The sequence below is a fragment of the Rhineura floridana genome, chromosome 13, assembly GCF_030035675.1.
Source record: "Rhineura floridana isolate rRhiFlo1 chromosome 13, rRhiFlo1.hap2, whole genome shotgun sequence".
In the NCBI taxonomy this organism is placed as follows: domain Eukaryota; kingdom Metazoa; phylum Chordata; class Lepidosauria; order Squamata; family Rhineuridae; genus Rhineura; species Rhineura floridana.
Window position 1 is genome coordinate 1,546,305 of NC_084492.1, and position 25,482 is coordinate 1,571,786.

General features: G+C 44.3%; 1 protein-coding gene across 1 annotated transcript in view; it reads left to right on the forward strand.

Moving 5' to 3' along the window:
- Positions 1-25,482, forward strand: part of LRRC36 (leucine rich repeat containing 36) — a 73,966-nt gene that overhangs the window by 35,250 nt on the left and 13,234 nt on the right. Inside the window, exons 3-5 of the mRNA XM_061594233.1 lie at positions 3,159-3,304; positions 4,443-4,494; positions 11,665-11,930. Of these exons, the coding sequence (XP_061450217.1) occupies positions 3,159-3,304; positions 4,443-4,494; positions 11,665-11,930 (464 nt within the window). The remainder of the gene's footprint in view (positions 1-3,158; positions 3,305-4,442; positions 4,495-11,664; positions 11,931-25,482) is intronic.

Consider the following 25,482-nt stretch of genomic DNA (forward strand, 5'->3'; position numbering starts at 1 on the left):
TTCCTACCCCCACTGAAGCTATTTAGGCAAGTTCCCATTTTTCCCTCTATGACTAAGCAGCAGCTCCGAGGGGCTGATTTAAATTGGGGAGCTGGTGCAGGGGGGAAATATTAAAGTCTTCCTCTCTCCCAACTGCATGGCACCAATTCAGATTAGTCCCTCATTTTACCTGCAAGAAAAAAAGCATGTTTGATTTGTCTCTAAGACATTCCAACTTCAAGTGTTGAAATGGCCACACTAGAAATAAAGTAGTTGCCAAAAGAAATGTCTCAGGGATACAACAGTTAAAACCATAACTAATTTGTTAAGTCCATATCTGACCTTTGTTTCACGTAGATATGCTATGTGCCTTCTTTCCTTCCTAAGAAGCAAAAGCGTGTCTAGCTGCAATTTATTGACATTTGTTTCATCCCAAATCCTGATCCTCCATTCTTTTCCTGAGGGGCCAAACTGCATATTGCAACAAAGTATTGACCTTGATTTATTAAATTTATATCCCATTCTTCCTCCCAGAAGGAGCGACCTTGTTTCATTCCTGCCTGATACCCTAAAGCCATTATGCTTTACAGTGTGAGCTTTACAGACAAATTCATCTCTGTTATCCACAATTTATATTCTGCTTGAAGGGTAGGAAGAAAAGATTTGATTTCTAAACTTACTGCTTGGGGTCATGAATCTTCTTGTACCACAAACAGCTAGGGAAAGTATTAGAATTTAGAACTAAGGATCAAAGAGGAATTCAGTAACTGTGCATCCCCCCCAGTGAACTACAGGATGTGATGATTACATGCTGTCATTCTCGGGGGGGAGTATATTAGTATAGGGATGGCATCTGTTGACTTAACAGATGGTATCGATTTCAGTTTGTTCTTTGTCTGCTATCCACTGCTTTTACCAGTCTGTTTTTTTCTCCCCCCCCCCCAAAAAAAGATGATATTAATATCTATATTTTTAAAGGAAATATCTATGTTTGGAAAGGAAAAACTTTTCTTTTTAAAGAAAATACCAATGAATGAAAGGAAATAAAAATATTTTGAAAGGAAAGTGGCTTTGCTGCCTCCTGCTCCTCTGCTGTGTCTGAGGCTGGTCATTTTTCCCATTAGCAAGCAGAGACTGGCTGTTTTCCCTTTGGAGAGGAAAGGACAAAAGCAGTTTTGAGTGCCTCTCACCCCCACCTCTTCCTTGGCAAGCCTAGAGGCCTTAATGTGGGAGCAATTATCTAGGGCTAGGCTTGGTTTAAATCTCCATTATAAGCTTGGGCCAGTTACTGCCTCTCAGTCTCAGAGGAAGGCAATGGTAAATAGAAATGGACTGCCTTCAAGTCAATTCCAACTTATGGCGATCCTATGAATAGGATTTTCATGGTAAGTGGTATTCAGAGGGGGTTTACCATTGCCTTCCTGTGAGGCTGAGAGGCAGTGACTGGCCCAAGGTCACCCAGTGAGCTTCATGGCTGTGTGGGGATTTGAATCCTGGTCTCCCAGGTCATAGTCCAGCACCTTACCCACTATACCACACTGGCAAACCACCTCTGAATACCGCTTACCATGAAAACCCTATTCATAGGGTTGCCATAAGCTGGGATTGACTTGAAGGCAGGCCATTTCCATTTTCATAGATAGGAGCACTCATTTTTCCCTATACAATATCCTCCATGTGTTTGTCATACAATCTCCTTGAGTGATGACACATCACCTTGTCTGTTATTCCCAGAGAGAATTATGGTAAGATTGTCAACATGTGTGGCAGGAACAGCATGCGCTTTCCACTTCAGGTGGTTAGTACCTGTAAAAAGGGTTGGAGGGGCAGGTGATGCGCATACCCCTGGACCACATTTGTGTGGATTCTAAACAATCCTCACAGAAATGGGATGGTACAAACTTACTGGGCACCACATGTGGCACAGAAACAAACTGGTGTAAGACTGTTCCATCTACCCCAGTTTCAACCATAATTTTGTTCTTTTGATTGCAATTCTATGTTCTATGTGTATGTTTTTATAAACTTATCTTTGTGGTTCATTAACTGGTGTGTTCTGATCTGGGAGGATTTGAACAATCTTATATCACCCCAGGTTACTGTTAAACGTGTGTGCTAACTGTCTACGGCAGTGTTTCAGGAACAGTGGGCTAGAACTGCGACCAACCAGTGGGCCTTGGGCCACTACCAATGCCACAGCTTGCGCAGTGCCTCCTGACTTGCCAGCGATAACCCTTTAGCTGTACCATAGCCCTTTGGTTGGATCAGTGCCAGCAACAGCAACTCTGTACATGCTGAATGAAGGTGGCCAGAAGAGAAGACAAGAGTCGAGCAGGGAAGAATGACTCCTTCCTCTGAGGGAAAAGGGCCAGAGGAGGTGTTGAAGTGGCATAATAGTAATAAATAAACAAACTGGGAATAGAAAGGAATGGGATAAGAGTGGAAAGCTGCTCTAGGAAGAAAATGTGAATAGAAATAGATGGGGAAGGGGTGGGAATGAAAGAAGCTGGTGGATAGGGGAGGAGAAGTTACAGGAGGCGGGTGCAAATGCTTTGAGAGGCATGGGGTGGGTGGGAAGAGAAAAATATAAAAGAAAAAGCCTTACCCAGCTGGAGCCTCTGGATCAGCAAATTCTGCCTAAAATGTGGTGGCTGTCCAATACCTCCAGAACGCGTCTGTACTTGACTTAAAAGACACTGAGTTGTGGAACTCCTTGCCACAAGGAAAATGCTGTGGCAATTTAGCAAGTTCTGAAGATGAATTAGATATCAGCTGAAGAATATGTCCGTAATGGCCAGCTCAACCACCACCACTTTGTGACGGGGGTGGGGCTTTGGGGATAGAAAGTCTGAAAACTCTTGGTCTGGGAATTTTGGTGGGCAGAGTTTGGAAGCTGGCAGAATTGAAACACTGCCCTCCTGCTGGATTTATTCTTTGGGTATTATGGCAGAACTAGGCCATAGATAATTTGATAATTTGGTTTAATGCCTCACTGGGTTGCCAGAGTAAGAAAATGGATAAAGACCCTCAGAAGAGCCTTCAAGATGTCACAAGGAGCTTCCTGTAAGAGCAAAATAAAAGGACAGGCACCAGCAGTATGGAAGACCTGGATGAATTTCATTCTAGTTTTTCTAAAATAGGATAGCTGACGGTGGTAATTATTTCTCCTTTTGAAACAGAAACAGGTACACATTATTCAACTCCTCACCATAAGCCGCACCATGTTGAGAGAGACTCTCTCATAAATGCTTCATCTGTTTCTGTGCTGCCGGCCAGCAAAGTAGCTAAAGGAAGCAAGAACCCTGACCTCAAGCCACAGATACTGGTAAGTGATCTTTATGGAAACAAGTGTAGGCAGATGCTTTATTCTGTGGATGCGATTTCTGCAGTATTGGCTAGAACGTTGCCACATTTCACTTCTGTTCCTTACAGTTGCATTAGGTTCAGCAATAGAAGTCTTCAGGTGTTGTAGAAATTGAGAGGGAGGTCTTTCCTTTTCAGGTTTCTGCCATGGTGATACTAACGAACCCTACTGCTTTTGTTAATCCCATTTGTATTGCTTCTTTATGTGACTGGAACATGTCTTTGCATTTTGGGCTATGCAGTTTAGTATCAGGAAATGCTGGCCTGGTTCACATGGCTGGAATTATAGAAATGGCATGCTGTGGGGTGTGGGCCTGCAGGACAGCCCATCCTCATACATGCCATAATATGTTTTTACCAGCAGTAACATGTTGGTTGGCTTATTATTACTTCAACCTCTTGTCTGTTGTAATATCTAGTTCTGCCCTGAGACCCATTCATCATGTCCCAGTTGAAACATTATGACTTCTGGAGCAAAGAAAAGGGCCAAAATGAAATCTGAATCAGCCTTGGGGAAAGGCGTTTAAATGCACAATACCTGGAATGCTCATAGAGCAAAGTATTGCCAACAGCTATAATGAAAGATGATTGCTGTAAATAGGGGGTGGAAGGATTGTCACTTTCACTGTTTCTTGTGTTTCCAATCTTCAGTTCTGCACATTTCTACAGTAATTTGAAAATAATTGTTTTTAAAAATCCTCATGAAAATTCTTCAACATTTTAGTATGAATTTCTCCTAATAAAATATTTTTTTGCAGTTTTGACTAATGTACATATTTCTGCAAGCAATTTCTCCAAATGTAATGCATTTTGTATGTTATTTTCACTGATATATTCATTTTTATGAACGATTTTGCATACATTGCTTAGTTGGATGACTGCATCACAAAATTCAGATAAGTGTTAATTTCAAAGGATGGCTGTGTTTTGCTTCTCATATTGTATTGAAAAATGCAAATTTGATAGATGTGAACTGCATTTCTCCCCATCCCTAGCTGTGAATATTAACATTCAAATCCTCTGTTTCATATTTGAATGTAGGTAAACAAATGAGTAACTCTGGTCATTGGATAGCGTAGTAACTTTGTAATGTTTTCCAGCTAGACAATGCAAATGCAAGACAGTTTCTGAGGCACAACTCTTTGAACAATGGTGAGTGTTTCACTCTTCCCTCCTGAGAAAAATTTGTGTGAATTCTCATCTTTTTGGAGTTGGAATTCTTCTGATTCTGATATTTTACCTAAGGGCAGACCTCACAAAAAGCAGATGTAACTTGGGAAATTTGCATGTCAAGGAGAAGAATTCTATCCTAGATGCTCCATGGCATAGCAAAGTCCCAATTGTGGTGAGTTTTCCCCATGGGGAGCATTCCATCATGTAAGCCTCCACTTGCAGTCTCAGAGTCTTTGCCTCTCAGCATAATATAAACATCTGCCTGTCCATATAATGGAGTACCTGAGCATCTGGGTGCTTGCTTGCTCCTCTGGTTTGCTGTCTCTTGAGACAGCTGAAGTCCCTGGTAAGGAGCCCCTTGGGGTCCCAAGGGCGAGGATGCTACCCCCTCTATTTTTTTTAAACCAATCTGGAGGGGATTGGTAGTGGGGAGGGTGTATGGCACATGTGTAGTTGCTGCGCAGGGTGAGAGCCTGTGCAGTGAACTGAATGATAGGAGATAGTCACCAGATGCCTTCAGAGTGAGAGTCTGTAACTGGCAGAAGGCAGGCCCTCCCTGGGTGTGAAACAAAGGAGTAGATGTGCCCTGTGCAAAAAATATTGCGTGGGTATGACTGTTCCCAATTTTCATAGAATCATAGAATAGTAGAGTTGGAAGGGGCCTATAAGGCCATCGAGTCCAACCCCCTGCTCAATGCAGGAATCCAAATCAAAGCATTCCCGACAGATGGCTGTCCAGCTGCCTCTTGAAGGCCTCCAGTGTCGGAGAGCCCACTACCTCTCTAGGTAATTGGTTCCATTGTCGTATGTTAGGAGGTTTTTCCTGATGTCCAGTCAAAATCTGGCTTCCTGCAACTTGAGCCCATTATTTCATGTCCTGCACTCTGGGACAATTGAGAAGAGATCCTGGCCCTCCTCTGTATGATTACCTTTCATGTACTTGAAGAGTGCATTCATATCTCCCCTCAGTCTTCTCTTCTCCTGACTAAACATGCCCAGTTCTTTCACTCTCTCCTCATAGGGCTTTGTTTCCAGTCCCCTGATCATCCTTGTTGCCCTCCTCTGAACCTGTTCCAGTTTGTCTGCATCCTTCTTGAAGTGCGGAGACCAGAACTGGATGCAGTATTCAAGATGAGGCCTAACCAGTGCTGAATAGAGGGGAACTAATACTTCACACAATTTGGAAACTATACTTCTGTTAATGCAGCCTAATATAGCATTTGCCTTTTTTGCAGCCACATCACACTGTTGGCTCATATTTAGCTTGTGATCAGTGGCAATTCCAAGATCCTTCTCACATGTCGTATTGCTGAGCCAAGTATCCCCCATCTTATAACTGCATTTGGTTTCTTTTTCCTAAGTGTAGAAATTTGCATTTATCCCTTTTGAATTTCATTCTGTTGTTTTCAACCCAATGCTCCAGCCTATCAAGGTCCCTTTGCATTTTGTTTCTGTCTTTCACGGTATTAGCTATGCCCCCCAATTTTGTATCATCTGCAAATTTGATAAGCATGCTCTGTCCCTCCTCATCTAAGTCATTAATAAAAATGTTGAAGAGCACTGGGCCCCGGACCAAGCCCTGTGGTCCCCCACTTGTTACTTCTGCCCAGTTTGAGAAGGAACTCTTGATAAGCACTCTTTGAGTACGATTCTGGAGCCGTGAATCCACTTGATAGTTGTTCCATCCAGCCCACATTTAGCTAGCTTGCTAATCAGAATATCATGGGGCACTTTGTCAAAAGCTTTGCTGAAGTCGAGGTATATTATGTCCACAGCATTTCCACAGTCTACAAGGGAGGTTACCCAATCAAAAAATGAGATAAGATTAGTTTGGCAGGATTTGTTTTTCATAAATCCTTGTTGGCTCCTAGTAATCACTGCATTGTTTTCAAGGTGCTTGCAGATTGACTGCTTTATAATCTGCTCCAGAGTTTTTCCAGGGATTGATGTTAGGCTGACTGGTCTGTAGTTCCCCGGTTCCTCCTTTTTGCCCTTGTTGAAGATAGGGACAACATTAGCTCTCCTCCAGTCATCTGGCACTTCACCAGTCCTCCACAATTTCACAAAGATAATAGACAGCGTTTTTGAGAGTTCTTCAGCTAGTTCCTTCAGTACTCTAGGATGCAGTTTATCTGGCCCTGCTGATTTGAACTCGTTCAAAGTGATTAGGTATTCCTTGACCATTTGTCTATCAATCTCAAGCTCCAATCCTGCCCCTTCTACTTCATGTTTCCCAGGAGGGTCATAGGCCCTTTTTTTGGAGAAGACTGAGCCAAAGTAGGAATTGAGCACTTCTGCCTTTTCTTTGTCATCTGTTATCATTTTGCCTTCCTCATTGAGTAGCTGTGCCACCATTTCTTTTCTCTGTCTTTTACTATGGACATACCTGAAGAAAGTTTTTTTGTTGCTTTTAGCATCTCTCGCTAACCTCAGCTCATTCTCAGCTTTAGCCTTCCTGACACCATCCCTGCAATTCCATGATACCTGCCTGTACTCTGCCTTTGTGGCCTGGCCTTCTTTCCACTTTCTGTATCTGTGCAAAAAATATTGAGTGGGTATGACTGTTCCCAATTTTCCCAGAGGCCTACTGAGATAATTGGTTCAAGTAGGTTTTGTTGGTGGGCTCTTGTTGGGTTCATATCAGGTATTTAGGAGGAGTCTTAGTAAGGAAGAGTATGAGTGATGCCACCCCAATTTCAATTATCTTGGGTAGAGGTAACTATAGCCATGGGGAGGTGGTGAACTACCATTGAAGACAAGGGCAAGGCTATCTACACCTTGTTCCTCGCTTCCACTCCTCTCATGGATGGGTTCCTTGTTGCTCATCTGTTGTGCCCTCTGGCTTGTGTATGCTGTTGTTCAACGCTACATCAGTACACAATAAGACCACACTCGAAGGTGCCGATTTGGTGTGCATTACGAAGACCTGGGTGGGTGAGCTGGGAGGAGTTGATCTGACCCAACTCTGCCCAGCTAGATAATGCAACACTAGCACAGGCTGAAGGGACTGGAGGGAGGCGTTGCTGTGGTCTACAGAACGTCTTCTCTGTCACCAGGAAACCACTCTGTCTTGGAGCTGACTATGAAGGCCTGCACCTGAAGTTGAGCCAAGGAGACAGGAAACTAGAGTTGCTGCTGGTGTAGCGTCCATCGTGCTACCCTGCAGCTTCTCTGACAGAGCTGGCGGAGGCCATCTCGGCTGTGGTATTGGAGGAGCCTGGAATGATAGTGCTGGGAGATTTCAATGTACATGCTAAGGCTGCCTCTAGTGTTCTGGCTTGGGACTTCATGGCCTCCATGACAACCATGGGACTGTCTCAAGGTGTCACCAGCCCTACACAGAGGGCAGGGCACACCCTCAGCTTGGTTTTTGCTCCAGTTGGAGGAAGGGGTGGTCTGGAAATGTTACATTACAAATTTTTGTTTATGTCCTCTGGTATTTGTTTGCAGAACAGACCCCCCCTTTCTCAACCCTGCAAACACAAACTTCCCTGCAGTCGCAAATAAGAAGCAGAGATGGATCTAGTAAAGGGAGATTCCATGTATCCTTTTCTGAAGGCCCTTCTCTAGACTTCTTTCGAGGAAAAAGTGAAGTCGGGTGGAAACTCGATACCCATGACCTTGGCCAGGATTCCAAAGGGTAGGTGCTGCCACACTAAAGGTCCATTTCCGATGTGGTGCAGAATGGACCTCCTGATAAGATGGTATCTGCAGGAGGCCCTCACCTGCACAGTGCAGTGATCGACTGGGTATATAAGGGATAAGACGGTCTTTCAGGTATCCTGGTTCCAAGCTGTATAAGGCTTTGTACACCAAAACTAGAACCATGAACTTGGCCCGGTAGCAAATGGGCAGCCAGTGCAATTCTTTCAGCAGCAGGATAACATGTTGGCGATACCATGCCCCAGTAAGTAGTCTCGCTGCTGCATTTTGCACCAGCTGCAACTTCCAGACCAACTTCTAGGGCAACCCCACCTACAGCACATTACAGTAATCCAGCCTGGAAGTTACCAGTGCGTGGAAAACAGTGGTCAGGCTATTCTGGTCCAGAAATGGCTGCAGCTGTCTTACCAATTGAAGCTGGTAAAAGGCACTCCTAGCCACTGAGGTCACCTGGGCCTCTAGCGACAAAGATGAATCCAGGAGCACCCCCAGACTATGAACCTGCTCTTTCAGAGAGAGTACAACCCCATCCAAAGCAGGCAACTGACCAATTATCCGAATTTATGAACTTATTATCCGAACTGACCAATTATCCGAACTTGGGAACCCACAGCACCTCTGTCATACTAGGATTCAGTGTCAGTTTATCGGCCCTCATGCAGCCCACCACCAAGTCCAGGCAGCGGTCCAGGGCTTGCACGGCCTCTCCCAATTCAGATGGTATGGAGAAATACAGCTGGGTATCACCAGCATACTGCTGACACCTCACTCCAAATATCCTGATGACCACTCCCAAGGGCTTCATATAGAAGTTAAACAGCATTGGGGGCACTCCCCCGTCCTTCTCCCAAGGTTGTCCAAGGCCAATTCAGTCCCATAACCAGGCCTAAACCCAGACTGGGATGGCTCAAGATAAATCTATTTAATCTAAGACTACTTGCAATTGCTGCACCACAATTCTCTCAATCACCTTCCCTAAAAAGGGGGTATTTGTGACCGGTCGGTAATTGTCGCAGACCAATGGGTGGGCTTTTTCAGGAGCGGTTAGATCACCACCTCTTTCAGGGTGGCTGGAACCACCCCCTCCTGCAATGATGCATTGACCACAACCTGGATCCACTCGGTCAAACCCCCTCGGCAAGCTTTAATAAGCCAAGAAGGGCAAGGGTCAAGAGGACACGTTGCTGGCTGCATCATCGCAAGCACCTTATCCACGTCATCAGGCCGCATCAACTGAAACCATTCCCAAGACGTTGCAGCAGACGTTGCACTGGACACCTCATTGGGGACTACAGTAGATGTGGATGGGGCATCAAGACTGCTACGGAGACAAGCAAATTTACCCACAAAGTGCCTTGCAAACAATTCACAGTGGGCCTCCAAAGGGTCTAAAACTCCCATTTCCTGGAGTTGATGTCAGCAGACCTCTGACAATACGGAAAAGCTCCACTGGACGGCTACTTGAGGATGCGATGGAGGCAGAGAAGTGGGTCTTCTTTGCTACCCTCACCGCTACACAATAGGCATGGTTATGATGTTTTACTCGTGCCTGATCAGCCTCACAGCACAGCTTTTGCCACTTGCACTCTAGCTGTCGTCCAGCCTGTTTCATTGCCCTTAGCTCTCTGGTGTACCAAGGTGCAAACCAGGCTCCACAGTGTTGGAGAGGGTGCTCAGGGGCAACCATGTCAAGAGCCCGATGCACCTCACTGTTCCACAGCATGACAAGGGCTTCAACAGGGTCACCTGCTTTATCTACTGGGAACTCCGCCAGAGCATTCAGGAATCCAGGTGATTCCATTAGTCTCTGGGAGTGGACCATCTTAATCTGTCCACTACCCCTGCAGGGAAGGATCAGAGCCATAAGTCTAAACTTCACCAGGAAGTGGTCTGACCATGACTATGGGGTGACATCCACCACAACCCCCATCTCCAGATCACCCTTTCCTCCATCTGGGGCAAAAACTTAGTTGAGGGTGTGCCCTGCCCTATGTGTTGGGCCAGTGACAACTTGTCCCATGGTCGTCATGGAGGTCACGAAGTCCCAAGCTGGAACACCAGAGGCAGCCTCAGCATGGACATTGAAATCTCCCAGCACTATCATTCTGGGCTCCTTGAACACCACAGCCGAGACGGCCTCCGCTAGCTCAGTCAGAGAAGCTGCCAGGCAGCAGGGTAGATGGTACTCCAGCAGCAACCCTAGTTTACTGTCGCCTCGGCCCGACACCAGGTGCAGGCCCTCACAGCCAGCTCCAAGACAGAGTGGAAATTCTGTAGACCACAGCAACTCCTCCCCCCCCCCCATCCCTGCAGTCTCTGCTGGTGTTGCACTGAGTATCCAGGTGGGCAAACCTGCGTCAGAACAACTCCTCCCAGCTCACCCACCCAGGTCTTCGTAATGCACGCCAAATCGGCACCTTCATCCACAATCAAATCATGGATGAGTGTGGTCTTATTGTGTACTGATCTGGTGTTAAACAACAGCATACACAAGCCAGTGGGCACAGCAGATGAGCAACAAAGAACCCATCCATGAGAGGAGTGGAAGCAAGGAACAAGGCGCAGATAGCCTTGCCCTTGTCTTCTATGGTAATTCACCACCTCCCCATGGCTATGTTTCCCTCTACCTGTGATCATTGAAATTGAGGTGGCATCACTCATGTTCATACTAAGACTCCTCCTAAACACCTGATATGGACCCAACAAGAGCCCACCAACAAAACCTGCCTGAGCCAATTATTGCAGTAGGCCTCTGCAAGGATTGGGAACAGCCGCACACATTCAAGCTCTTTCACACAGGGCTCATCTACTCCCCCTCCTGTCTCACACCCAGGGAGGGCCAGCCTTCTGCCAGTTACAGGCTCTCACTCTGAAGGCATGTGGCGACTTTCTGCTGTCATTCAGTTCACTGCACAGGCTCTCACCCTGTGCAGAAACTACACGTGCACCACACGCCCTCCCCGCCACCAATCTTCTCTAGATTGGTATAACAGAAAAATAATAAAACAAATTTTAAAAAAGGTAATAGAAGGGGGTAGCATCCTCACTCTCAGGACTTCCCAAGGAGCTCCCCAAGGGGAAGCCCCTCGGTGTTTTCCCTTCGTTGGCAACCCCAACAGACCTCTCACTGACCTCCCTTCAGCTATGCAAACACCCACTTTCTGCCAGCCAAGGGATTGTACTCACTGGCCTGTTCGTGGAAGCAGAGCTTTTCAGTGATTTGTCCCACCAACATCACTCTTGATGTCCTAGAGGCTGATCAAGCTGCCTAGGCCTAAAGAGAGTGTCTTCATGTTTAGTCTTTGCTGTGTGCATTGTTTGGATGCTTAGCCAACTTGAGAAATAATGCACATTGTTAAAATCATTCAGATCCCTTCTGTGATGGTGAAGGGCTTGGATTGAACTGGTAGCCCATCTTCAAGATGGCTGGAAACTCAGGATGTGTCATCAAAAGAGTAAGCCTCCTTTTTTTTCTCCTTCCCACAGATGCTAAGCTAAACAGCCCCTTTCTTCTATTTTCCAATCCAACTTCTACAAGCTTTGGAGATTTCCTGTCAAAGCATCGTTCACTACTCAGTGAGGTGTCTCTTGAGAATTCACAGTCCGTTTCAACCTTTACGTCTATACCCAGGAAAGGACGAGACCCTCCAGCCTGCCGATCGCTCAGTCCTACAAGAGTAGAGTTTACACACACCAGCAGCCAGCGAGCTCCAATAACCCCTAAGCATTGTTTTAAGGAGCCAGTGATGGACGTGAGTACTTTGTTCTCTATCCACTTTGTGGAGTAGGAGAGCAGGGGAAGGTGGCACATAATTGATTGTAGACTGGTGTGCTTCATAATGAAGCATGAGTGGTGTGTATGTACAGTGTTCTTTGGTGTGGCTATGAGGGATTTATGGACATGCTGCAATCTGTTCTGACATTCCGTTGCACTTTTATCCAGTACTTCCATTCTGCTGCAGTTGATTTATTCTGCCCAAGTCTTCCTTCCATTTTGTCATCCACTGATGTGAACAGGAAAGCTTTTGTCTAGTGCCTAAAACTTAGTAATGATGGTGCCAAGTGTATCTCTCTGGGAAGGGCATTCCACAGTCGGTGAGTCATCACTGAAATAGCCTGTTCTCTTGTTGCAACCCTCCACACCTCCCTCTTAAGGGGGACACAAAGAAGGGCCTCAAATGATGAATGTTGTATCCAGGTAGATTCATGTGGAGAGAGGGGATCCCTAAGGTATTGGGATCTTGAGCTGCATAGTCCCAGGCTCTGGTCTGAAGGCACATGGGGCCAGCACCCTGCTGAAGCTAAGCAGGGTCAGGTCTGGTCAGTGCCTGGATGGGTGACCTCCTGGGAACCACATGTAAGCCGCCTTGGGTTTCTATCATGAAAAGAAAGGCAGGGTATAAATGCAATAAATAAATAAATAAATAAGGCTTTATCGGTCAAATCAAGCTCTTTGAATTGAGCCTGGAAACTAATTGGCAGCCAATGCAGTTCAGCCAGGATTGGTGTTATATGATCAGAGCTCCCACTCCCACCCAACAGTCTGCCACTGGATTCTACACTAGCTGGAGTTTCCAAACTTTCTTCAAAGGCAGCCCCATATATAATGCATGGTTTCCAGATTGAAGGGAACAGAAACTAGACTATACTTGCCAAATAGGGTTGCAGTTGTGCCACCAACCAAAGCTGATGGAAGGCACTCTGCGCCACTGAGACCACTTCTGCCTCTAGTGACAGTAATGGGTTAAGTACCCCCAAACTACACACCTGCTCCCCTTTAGGAGGAGTGCAACCCCATCCAGAACAGGTTGAACCCCCGCCTATCCTGTCTAGGGAACCACCCACTAACAGTGCCTCAGTAATATCTGAATTTGGCTTCAGTTTATTGGCTCTCATCTAGTCCATTACCAAGGCCAGACGCCAGTCCACTTCTGAGCTGTGTGTCATCTACATAATCCCCGATGTCTCAGTTTCATGTACATGTTAAACAGCATAGGGTATAGGGATGGGTGAGGATTTTGATTCAGTTCACATTTCAAGCAGAATTTATCAAATTCGCAATTTCCAAAACAATATGAGAACCGAAACACAGCCATCCTTCGAAAATTGCATTTATTAGGATTTTGGGAAGCAGTTCACCAACTATTTACAAAAATGCAGTTATTAGGGGAAAGTGTGCATAAGAATGAACACATGAGTGAAAATAACAGGCAAAAAGGCTTGAAATGATGAGAAGTAGCTTGCAAAAATTTGTACCTTTGTCAAAACTGCCCACAAAAATGTGTTTATTTGGAGAAATTTGCACTAAAATGGTGGAGAATTTTCATGAGGATTCTTTTGGGGAAAAATTGCAGGTCACTGTAGAAATATAGAGAACTGAATTTAACATTGGAAAAATGAGAAACAGAGGGAACTGAAACAGACAGCTCTTTCCAGCCCAAATAGGGGATGAAACTTATCCCAGCGGCACCCCACATTGGACAGTCCACAGGACTGAGCAATATCCCTCAAGCACCATCCTTTGGGGATGGCCATTCAAGTTGGACAGGAAACACTGTAAAATAGTACACCCACTTCCAGCTCAGACAGGCACTCTAAAATAATACCATGGTTGATGGTATCTAACATAAGAACATAAGAAGAGCCTGCTGGATCAGGCCAGTGGCCCATCTAGTCCAGCATCCTGTTCTCACAGTGGCCAACCAGGTGCCTGGGGGAAGCCCGCAAGCAGGACCCGAGTGCAAGAACACTCTCCCCTCCTGAGGCTTCCGGCAAGTGGTTTTCAGAAGCATGCTGCCTCTGACTAGGGTGGCAGAGCACAGCCATCATGGCTAGTAGCCATTGATAGCCCTGTCCTCCATGAATTTGTCTAATCTTCTTTTAAAGCCATCCAAGCTGGTGGCCATTACTGCATCTTGTGGGAGCAAATTCCATAGTTTAACTATGCGCTGAGTAAAGAAGTACTTCCTTTTGTCTGTCCTGAATCTTCCAACATTCAGCTTCTTTGAATGTCCACGAGTTCTAGTATTATGAGAGAGGGAGAAGAACTTTTCTCTATCCACTTTCTCAATGCCATGCATAATTTTATACACTTCTATCATGTCTCCTCTGACCCGCCTTTTCTCTAAACTAAAAAGCCCCAAATGCTGCAACCTTTCCTCGTAAGGGAGTCGCTCCATCCCCTTGATCATTCTGGTTGCCCTCTTCTGAACCTTTTCCAACTCTATAATATCCTTTTTGAGATGAGGCGACCAGAAGTGTACACAGTATTCCAAATGCGGACGCACCATAGATTTATACAACGGCATTATGATATCGGCTGTTTTATTTTCAATACCTTTCCTAATTATTGCTAGCATGGAATTTGCCTTTTTCACAGCTGCCGCACACTGGGTCGACATTTTCATCGTGCTGTCCACTACAACCCCGAGGTCTCTCTCCTGGTTGGTCACCGCCAGTTCAGACCCCATGAGCGTATATATGAAATTCAGATTTTTTGCTCCAATATGCATAATTTTACACTTGTTTATATTGAATTGCATTTGCCATTTTTCCGCCCATTCACTCAGTTTGGAGAGGTCTTTTTGGAGCTCTTCGCAATCCCTTTTTGTTTTAACAACCCTGAACAATTTAGTGTCGTCAGCAAACTTGGCCACTTCACTGCTCACTCCTAATTCTAGGTCATTAATGAACAAGTTGAAAAGTACAGGTCCCAATACCGATCCTTGAGGGACTCCACTTTCTACAGCCCTCCATTGGGAGAACTGTCCGTTGATTCCTACTCTCTGCTTTCTGCTTCTTAACGAATTCCTTATCCACAAGAGGACCTCTCCTCTTATTCCATGACTGCTAAGCTTCCTCAGAAGCCTTTGGTGAGGTACCTTGTCAAACGCTTTTTGAAAGTCTAAGTACACTATGTCCACTGGATCACCTCTATCTATATGCTTGTTGATGCTCTCAAAGAATTCTAATAGGTTACTGAGACAGGACTTTCCCTTGCAGAAGCCATGCTGGCTCTGCTTCAGCAAGGCTTGTTCTTCTATGTGCTTAGTTAATCTAGCTTTAATAATACTTTCTACCAGTTTTCCAGGGACAGAAGTTAAGCTAACTGGCCTGTAATTTCCGGGATCCCCTCTGGATCCCTTTTTGAAGATTGGCGTTACATTTGCCACTTTCCGTAACTTTCCGATCTAAATCCACCAAAAGATGAAGGAGAAACAACAGGGCCACTGCAAAAAACTGCAAATGGGGCAGCTAACAAATCAATATACCAACATTCAAAAGCAGTGGTGGGAATAGGATTCCAGATTTGCTTTAAACATGGGAACCGAGCAGAAATGCTCCCTCTCCCAAGTACTCTTTTGCACTCTTTTTTGGAGCCTTTCACAACAGCTATTGGAAGGAATGATAGGAGGTATGGAAGCTAATAACCAGGTGCACAAAACTATCCTTTTTGCTGAGCATGTGGCCATCATAACACCACACCTGTGAACAGCTGTACTTGAAATCATCAAGGAAATTGAATCCTATGAGGCTGTAGCCAACTTCCGCATAAATTACACAACATCAGATATTTTATATGTGCACATTAGCCCCAAGTTACACAGTGAGTAAGGTTCACCTGCTTACGGGAATAGTAACTTATTTTAAATCTTTCCAATATCTAACAACTATGCTTTCTAAAATCCTCAAAACTAATATGGGAATGTCTAGGCTGTGGGCCTAATTAGGCCCAGCATGTGTCCCAGTTTGCCCCACAAGGCTGTTCCCACAAGCCACACCCACCTGCCCCATAACTGAGGTCAAACTTCAGGTGTGGGTCAGGTATGGTTGCCCCAATGCAGCTGAAGGGGCTTGCTTTTTCATTTTGGAGGAAGCAATTTGAATTCAAAATATTTCCTCCAAATGAAATATTATTATTAATAATAATAATAATTCAATTTGTGTGCCGCTGTACCATACAAATGCACCCAAAGCAACTCACAACACAACAGAAAAATGCATGTCAGTATAGCATTACAACTACAGTCCAATGACAATTCAAACACAAGATAACTATCCAAACAAAGAATGCATTTTGATATTAATGTTATAAAATGTAAAATACATTATAAAATAAGCTATCAGAGCATATCAGACTCAGACATGGAAAACATTTCCAGAACAGTCAAATATCAAGAAACACATATGCCTCTCCTCTCTCATTTCTGAGAGCTGTGAAGAGGGCTGCTAGTCCCAGCAGCCTCTCTCTTCCCTTGGTGTAAAGGCCAGTGCTATTAGGCAGGAAGGGAGGATTCCCGGAGATCAAGAACGTGCAAGCAGGGCTGGATAAACAGCTCAACTGAGGGGTTCCAGCTGCTGCTTCCCGCTCATCAAGCCTGTGGTGGAGTCTGAGTGGAGCTGGCTCTTAAGCCCAGCCCCCCCCCCCGAAATCAGTCCCAAGAGGGCTGTCAGTCCAAGCAGCAGGACTGGATGAGAAAGGCTGATTGTGGTTACAGCAAGCCCCTTTGAAAGCCTGCTTCCAGTGCCAAACAGCTGATGGGCACCGAAAGCGCATCTTCAAAGGAGGTTGCTGTAACTGCTGTTAACTACCTGACATCATCTGAATGTCATTCGAAACAAAATGCCCACTGGGAATTATTTCATTAGATTCCTGTAAGGCTTTTGACAACTCAACTTGGCCCTTTTAAATTTAATGTTTTAAAAACCACACATTTTTGGAGAATAATGTATATTTTTTAAAAATAGAAAGATTCAAAACCAATTAGCTGGGGCACAAAGGAGGGCTGTCCATGATCTCCCCTGCTTTTTTCCTTGGCCATGGAACCACTGACCACTGCCTAAAGAATGGTCCAGACAGAGAAGGTGTAACTATAAACAAACAAACAAAACCATCTTGTAAATTTCTTTGCTGATTATACAGCAATAATTATGTCAAAACCTGGTTGATCCATTACTAAACTAATGTCTGTTTTTAAATAATACCGCTCACTAGCAGGCCACCAAATTAATTTTAACAAATCAGAGGTTCTCTACCTAATCGTGACACCAACAGCAGAACAAAAAAATTTAAAAGTCCGTTGGTCTGTCCTAAGGCACTGCAGTAGCTTGGAGTGATAATGCCAAAAAATCTAAATTCCCTTGAAAAGCTAAATTACACACCATTTGTAAAGGAAACTTTTTAAAAATGGAAGAAATTAAATATATCATGGCAGGGCCGCATTTCAGCCATAAAACTGATGGCACTGCCCAAAGCACTCCTTTTATTTCAGGTCATCCCAATGCAAATCACAGAAACTAAAATTAAAAAGTGTAGAAAATGTAAATGGGTTTATATATAGTAGGTAAATAACCAAGATTAAGGAATAATATACAATGCCCTTTTTACTACACAAAACTAAAACAATGGAAGATTAGTAAGCTTTTTGGATGGCAGATTTAAGGGTATGGAAATGCTAGAATAAACACTTGGCACCTTTAGTCTCCCCACTGACCATGCTCCTATACCATCCACACTTTTATTGTAAAGATGAACTTAATTATTTTTAAAAGGGAAAGAGAAAGGGCTTTATGAAGATTTTTAGAAAGAAACAACTTCCTTAACAGGGCCTAAAATAAAAGAAATACTTGATGAGGTAAACACTGCTTGGATTCAGCTACACCTAATTACAGTAGGGCCCCGCTTTTCGGCATTCCGCTAATATGGCAGTTTTCAATTACAGTAGGGCCCCACCCAGACAGAGCTTTTTCAGCGTTTTTCGGGCGTCGGGCACCATTTTATTGTTGGTGTTCCACTTTTTGGCAATTTTCACTTTTCAGCGGGGGTCTGGAACCTAACCCGCCATATGAATGGGGCCCTACTGTATACACTTTATCACTATGAGTCCTGAAGTCATATCACAAGTGACCACACCATTGGCATCCTTTGAACACATAATAAGACAAAGCTCCTGCAATGACAATAATAATAATAATAATAATAATAATAATAATAAATAATTTTATTTTTCAGCCGCCTATCTGTCCGGGTTAGGGACACTCTAGGCGACGAACAAGAATAAAAACAATCCATATAGATCAACATAATCCAATTTTAAGCTAAAAAACCATCCGTTAATTCAATTGTAGCATAAGTTAATCTGTCCCAATCTTGTAGGCCTGCCTGAACAGCCAGGTCTTCAAGGCTCGGCGATAGCTGGACAGGGAGGGAGCCTGTCTGAGATCGAAAGGGAGGGAGTTCCAGAGGGTGGGGGCCACAACAGAGAATGCCCTCTCTCTGGTCCGTACCAGCCTAGCTGTTCTCACCGGTGGGACCGAGAGAAGGTCTTGCGAGGCTGATCTCGTCAGGTGGCACAATCGGTGATTCTGGAGGCGTTCCTTCAGATATACTGGGCCGAAACCGTAGAGGGTTTTAAAGGTCAACACCAACACCTTGAATTGGGCCCGGTAGACAACTGGTAGCCAGTGAAGATCTAATAACACTGGGGTGATATGATTCCAGCGACGGCTATGCGTAATCAAGCGTGCCGCCGCGTTCTGTACCAGCTGTAATTTCCAGACCGTTTTCAAGGGTAACCTCACGTAGAGCGCATTGCAGTAGTCTAAGCGAGAGGAGACCAGGGCATGTATCACCTGAGGGAGCAGGTGAACAGGAAGATAGGGACGCAGTCTCCGTATCAGATGTAATTGATACCAAGCTGCCCGGCTCACTGCTGTAATCTGAGCCTCCATGGACAGCTGGGAGTCAAGTATGACCCCAAGACTGCGGACCTGGTCCTTCAGGGGTAAACTTACCCCATCAAGCATCAGGTCAGTAATTCCTAACCTCCTTTTATCTCCCACAAGTAATACCTCAGTCTTGTCGGGGTTCAGCTTCAGCCTATTTTCTCCCATCCATCCACTTACGGATTCTAGGCACTTGGACATGGTATTCACAGCCAACTCCGGTGAGGACTTAAAGGAGAGATAGAGCTGAGTGTCATCTGCGTACTGATGGCACTGCAACCCAAAACTCCTGATGATTGCTCCCAGCGGTTTCACATAGATGTTGAATAGCATGGGAGAGAGGATAGAACCCTGTGGTACTCCACAATGAAGAGGCCAAGGGTCTGAAACCTCATCTCCCAATGCCACCCGTTGCTCCTATCCGAGAGGTAGGAACAGAACCACTGCAAGACAGTGCCTCCTATTCCTAATCCCTCTAGGCGGTTTAAAAGGATACCATGGTCAACGGTATCGAAAGCCGCTGAGAGGTCCAGGAGGACAAGGAAGGTGTATTCACCCCTATCCAATGCCCTCCGCATATCATCTACCAGAGCAACCAAGGCTGTTTCCGTACCATGACCAGTCCTAAAACCCAATTGGTATGGATCTAAATAATCCGTTTCCTCCAAGTGTGTCTGTAATTGCGCAGCCACCACCCTCTCAATCACCTTGCCCAAGAATGGTAAATTAGAGACTGGGCGAAAGTTGTTTAACTCTTGGGGATCCAAGGATTTTTTTTTAAGATGGGCTTTATTACCGCTTCCTTGAGGGCTGATGGCATTGCACCCTCTTGCAAGGATGCATTCACCATCGCCTTGATCCCTTCGCCCAGTCTCTCTTTACAGCTCATGATGAGCCATGATGGGCAAGGATCAACCAGACAGGTGGTCGGCTTCACAGTACAGAGCACCTTGTCCACTTCCTCAGAGAGAAGAGGCTGAAACCGATCCCAACAGACCGGAATGCAACTGGCCGACTCTGGCCCACTTCCTGTCTCCACGGCGAGCGGAAGCATGCTCTTCAGACGTTCGATTTTATCGGCAAAGTGTTTAGCAAAAGTATCACAGGAGATTTTAGAATGTTCCATGGGTTCCTGAGCAACTGGACCGACCAGGCTTCGGACCACTTGGAACAATCTCCTGGGACAACACTCTGCCGACGCAATAGAGGCAGCAAAGAAATTTTTCTTTGCTGCCTTTGTTGCCACCTGGTAGGCAGCTATTGCTGCTCTAACCCGTGTCCGATCATCTTCAGTGCAAGATTTCCACCACCGGCGCTCAAGTCGTCTCACCTCCTGTCTCAGACCCCGCAGCCGTGGTGTATACCAAGGTGCTGTCTGAGTTCTGTTCAGGGGGAGAGGATGTTTCGGAGCCACCCAGTCCACCGCCCTGGCGATCTCCTTATTCCACTCCATCACCAGGGATTCGACCGGGCGACCTTCAGTCAGCTCCATATCCCCCAGCACATTCAGGAATCCTTTGGGCTCCATCAGGCGTCTGGGGCGGACCATTCTAATAGGTTCTTGTCCCCTGCGGAGGGTGTGCGGCATCGAGAAATCTATATTCACCAGATAGTGATCTGACCATGACACGGGGTTAGAAGAATTCACCCCCATTTTCAGAACACTATCCTCCCCTCCCGAGACAAACACAAGGTCGAGAGCATGAGCGGCTACATGGGTAGGCCCTATATTACTAAGGTGCAGATCCCGAGGGGCTCCTGTGAGGACAGCCTCGGCATGTACGTTGAAATCCCCCATCACCACAAGATTGGGGGAGAGCAATCGCACAGCCAAGACTACCTCGAGCACCTCGGTCAGGGATTCTGCTGCTCAGCGGGGTGGGCGGTACACAAGCAGAATCCCTAAACTGCCCTTTGGGCCCAACCTTCAGTGCATGCAATCAACAAACTTGGTCTCGTGGAGAGGGGGTCTGGCGAAACACAAAGATTCCCGGTAGATAACTGCCACTCCCCCTCCCCGCCTCCCAATCCTCGGCTGCTGTGCATATCGGAAACCGGCTGGACACATGGCCTCAAGTATAGGAGCTGAGGCCTCATCCAGCCATGTCTCTGTAATACGACAAGGGAAATTTATTTGAAATCTATAAAATATTCTTACAAGTTAATACCGGCTCCTTACTCAGATTCTCTTAAAGATACCTGGAAACATGGTTTGGGTTTATCTACCGATTTTTTTAAAAAAATTGAACAAAATATGGGACAGTATACCCTTACTTTCAGAATCCACTTATACATGGGAGAGTTCTTTTAATCATAGAATCATAGAATCATAGAGTTGGAAGGGGCCTTGTAGGTCATCGAGTCCAACCCCCTGCTCACAGCAGGAAATCCACAGCTAGAGCATCTCCCGCAGATAGCTGTCCAGCCTCTGCTTGAAGACATCCAGCGAAGGGGATCCCACCACCTCCCTAGGCAGTTGGTTCCATTGCCAAACTGCCCTTACTGTCAAGAAGTTCCTTCTAATGTCCAATCTGAATCTACGCTCCTGCAACTTAAAACCATTAGACCTAGTCCTACCCTCTGGGGCAGCAGTGAACAAATCTGTACCCTCCTCTATGTGACAGCCCTTCAGGTACTTAAAGAGTGCAATCGTGTCACCCCTCAGCCTTCTCTTCACCAGACTGAACATGCCAAGTTCCGTCAACCTTTCCTCATAAGACTTGTTCTCCATACCGGCTATCATCCTCGTCGCCCTCTTCTGAACCCGCTCCAACTTGTCTATATCTTTCTTAAAATGAGGCACCCAGAACTGAACGCAGTATTCCAGATGAGGCCTGACTAATGCAGAATAAAGTGGGACTATTACTTCCCTCGACCTGGAAACTATAGCTCTGTTTATGCATCCCAAAACCGCGTTTGCCTTTTTTGCCGCAGCATCACACTGCTGGGTCATGTTCAACTTGCGATCCACTACAATTCCAAGGTCCTTCTCACACGCACTACTGCTAAGCCGGGTATTTCCCATCCTGTACCCGTGCATTTTGTTTTTGTGGCCTAAATGCAGAATCTTGCATTTGTCTTTATTTAATTTCATTTTTTAAATTTCAGCCCAATTTTCTAGTCTATCCAGGTCCCTTTGGATTTTATTCCTGTCTTCCATTGTGTTAGCTATCCCTCCCAGTTTCGTATCATCCGCAAACTTCATAAGGCTTCCCTCCACCCCATCATCTAAGTCATTGATAAAAATGTTGAAGAGTATCGGCCACAGGACAGAACCCTGTGGCACTCCACTTTAAATTAATTCACAGGCGGTACCACAGTCCCTTCACCCTTAGCAGATTTTCTACAGTAGGGCCCCACTTTACAGCGCTTTGCTTTACAGCGTTCCGCTAATACAGTGGTTGTCAGTTGCAGAAAGGCCCCGCTCCTATGGCGCTTGTTCTGCTTTTATGGTGGTTTTTGCTCATTGCGCGCCATTTTCGCACAACACGCACCATTATCTTCAATGCGTTCCGCTGTACAGCAGTTTTCACTTTACAGCGGGGGTCCAGAACATAACTGTAATAGCAGCCCATTGTGCAGAGGTGGGTATTTTTCTCCACATGTCCTGTGCAAAAATGAAGGCATTTGGGGAAGTGTGTTTTGCAAAATGGGACTCATCACTGGGCAGCCATTGTGTCTAGATTCTGTGTTTAATGAGGAGGGTGTCTTATGCAAAGATCTTGTAAAAAATGTATTAGCCGGAGCAAGAATGATGATTGCCAGAAGATGGAAGGAACTAGGTGATAATATAACATCAGAATGATATCAACAGATTTGGTCTATCACATTAATGGGAAAAAATGACACAAAACTGACACAAAAATAAAAGACAGAAATAATTTTTAAAACACAGTGGACAAGTTTCAAACAACTTTGTTCAGGTTTATTGCCTGTGTAACACAAAAATAACATAATTAACAACTACCCTCCACTGAGCAACCCTGGAAAACCTCCCATCGCAATTAAATGGAGGGAGATGATATATAACACCGATAAGGCTGGTGCAAATAATGCATACTAATAATGCCATATGCTGGAAAGGGTGCAACAGAGAGACTCATTTGCACACATGTGGTAGAATTGCAAGCCAATGGTGCAGTTTTGGAAAACAGTGTTTCAGGAAATTAATATAATAACCAAACAGGCATTGCTATTTTTAGCAATATCAGTTGAACAGAATGAGATGGCTAAATCCAAAGATTTTATAAGCTTTATGATAATAATAGCAGCTCCACAGGTTAGTGAAAAATTGGAAGAAGGCCACCTACTGAACTGTATCTCACTGGTTTGAGAAATTATGAAAAATTAACATACAGCATTAGCTCAGCCAATGGTATTTGACGAATAATTCAGAGTAGCAGATAATTTCGACTTCTATGCTGTGTGGCATGACTTCATAACATACTATCATCACCTTTCTAAACACTTTTCTTTGACTGGAAAAAATACTAAATTATAGATAGTCTTGGATATCAGTCTTGGAAGAATAACTGTCTATTTTGTGCACTGCGGACATGAACTGTACAGAGATGGTGTTGGGCAAAATATAGGGGGAAGAAAACTATTACTACAGAACTTAAGGCTGCACAAACCTCAAAGCAATGACTTTTACCTCTCTGTGTCCTGCTTTTTTATGTTAATTTCTATGTAGCACTCATTATTTAATATTAAAAGTGGTGATAAAAAATATCAGGAAAGTTACTATTTTGTTCTTTTCCTTCTCTTTTTAATTCCAAGCTACAAAAGTGACTGAGCAAAACAGAATTTCCATTATTTGTTTGAGAAGCAAGTAGATTTCCCAGGAGGATCCCTACGCCTGTGCAGCCTCTGAGACGAGCTACGTCTTGGATGAAACTTTTCCAGTTTAAATTCAGTCAGAAGGCTCTTTTCTGACTGGGAATAATTTCTTCCGGTTAAAGAAGAAACGTGAGATTTCCTACATAGCTTTGTTTTGATTGTTGGAGTCTGGAATTCGTCAGAATTGTCTGTCTTCCAGCAGCTCAGACAGAGCGAGGATTTTTATGCTAGCTCAGCTGGATAAGTGACCCGTTTTTTTTTTATACGGATTAACAGGTAAACATCCTCCTGTCTACACTCATCATTTTCTTATCTATACAGCTAAAGAGATTTGTCAAAGTAACAGCAATTGAGATAACCTAGGTGAGGTAAGACTTTACTTTTTTTATTCATGGAACTAAGGGGGAAGAAAATATAAATAGCGTATCTTTTTTTTATTGCAAAAAGCTGACATGGAAAATAGCATTCTAAAGATTAAACGGATGAGAGATTTCTGATTGAAAGAGATAAGAAATCTTTTTGATTTATTGGCTGGGACTATTTTTTTTGATCTACTTTTTTTTCTTTTTTTTGGACGAATCTGCTCATTCTCTCTGCTATTAGCTATTTCGACGCTGTGAACTAAAGCCGTTCTTACACTTCTGGGCAGATAAGAGATAAGGGCTGTCTAGCGTGTGACGTTAGTTGGCTGGAAAGATTAACTCCTTTGTAACTGGTTAAAGAAATAAGCTGCTCTCTGTTTGGGACATTGAAAATTGAAGGAGTTTTGTTCCTTTGGTTTTAAGAATGACATTAAGAAGATCATGGATGTACAAGAAGGGACTTTATCTCTAGACATGTTTCAGAAAATAATGAATGGGATTAACTCAATAAAACAAGAACTGAGAAATAATAGACAAGCGTGGAGAATTGAATTTCACGAAATGAGACAGGAGCTGAAAGAAACTCAGGATTCTATGAGAAAGGAGAATAAAGATAGATCTGGAAAACAAAAAAAGGATGAAAGAGAAATTAAAGGCAAGGTTCAAACTATGGAGATTGGCTTAATTATGGACATGAAAAAAGATTTGGATTTCCTGGCTGTGATGGATCCTGGAGACAAATATTATAGTTTGGAATTCAGCGCTGTCCTTGAAGGAATTGAAGAGATTGGAGATAAAGATATTATCGGTTCAAGAAAATTCTTGGACTGGAAGGATTTGATGGAACTTGAAATGGAGAAAGTTAACAGAATTAATCCCTGTTTTGTGCCAATGGAAAAACCTTCAAGAGATGTACTAGTGTATCATGTGGAAAAGAGGAACAGAGATGCGGCTTTGCAACAATACTTCAGTGATACGTTTGGATTTGATGGCAAGAAAATATCTGTGATGGAGGAAATTCCTATCAGACTTTTATTATATGACTATGACAGCAAGATTTTTGGGTGCGTAAAGATGGAAGATGGAAGATGGACCCAATATGGATAATGACAGAAGAGCGATTTAAAATTACTGGACTTATTTGATTTGATGAGTTGGATTAACTGGCATGTTTATTTAGAAAAAAAATTGATTGACATATATCTCAAGGATTGGAAACTTCTCTTTGACTTTTTGTGGAAGATTAAAATGATATGATGTTAATGAGATTTGAAACCAACTAAGATAACCGCTGGAGGAAGGTGATTTTATAATCTGTTAAGAGATAGGTTTGTTATATATTATAGATTTATAGCTGAACTATGACAAATCGGAAGTC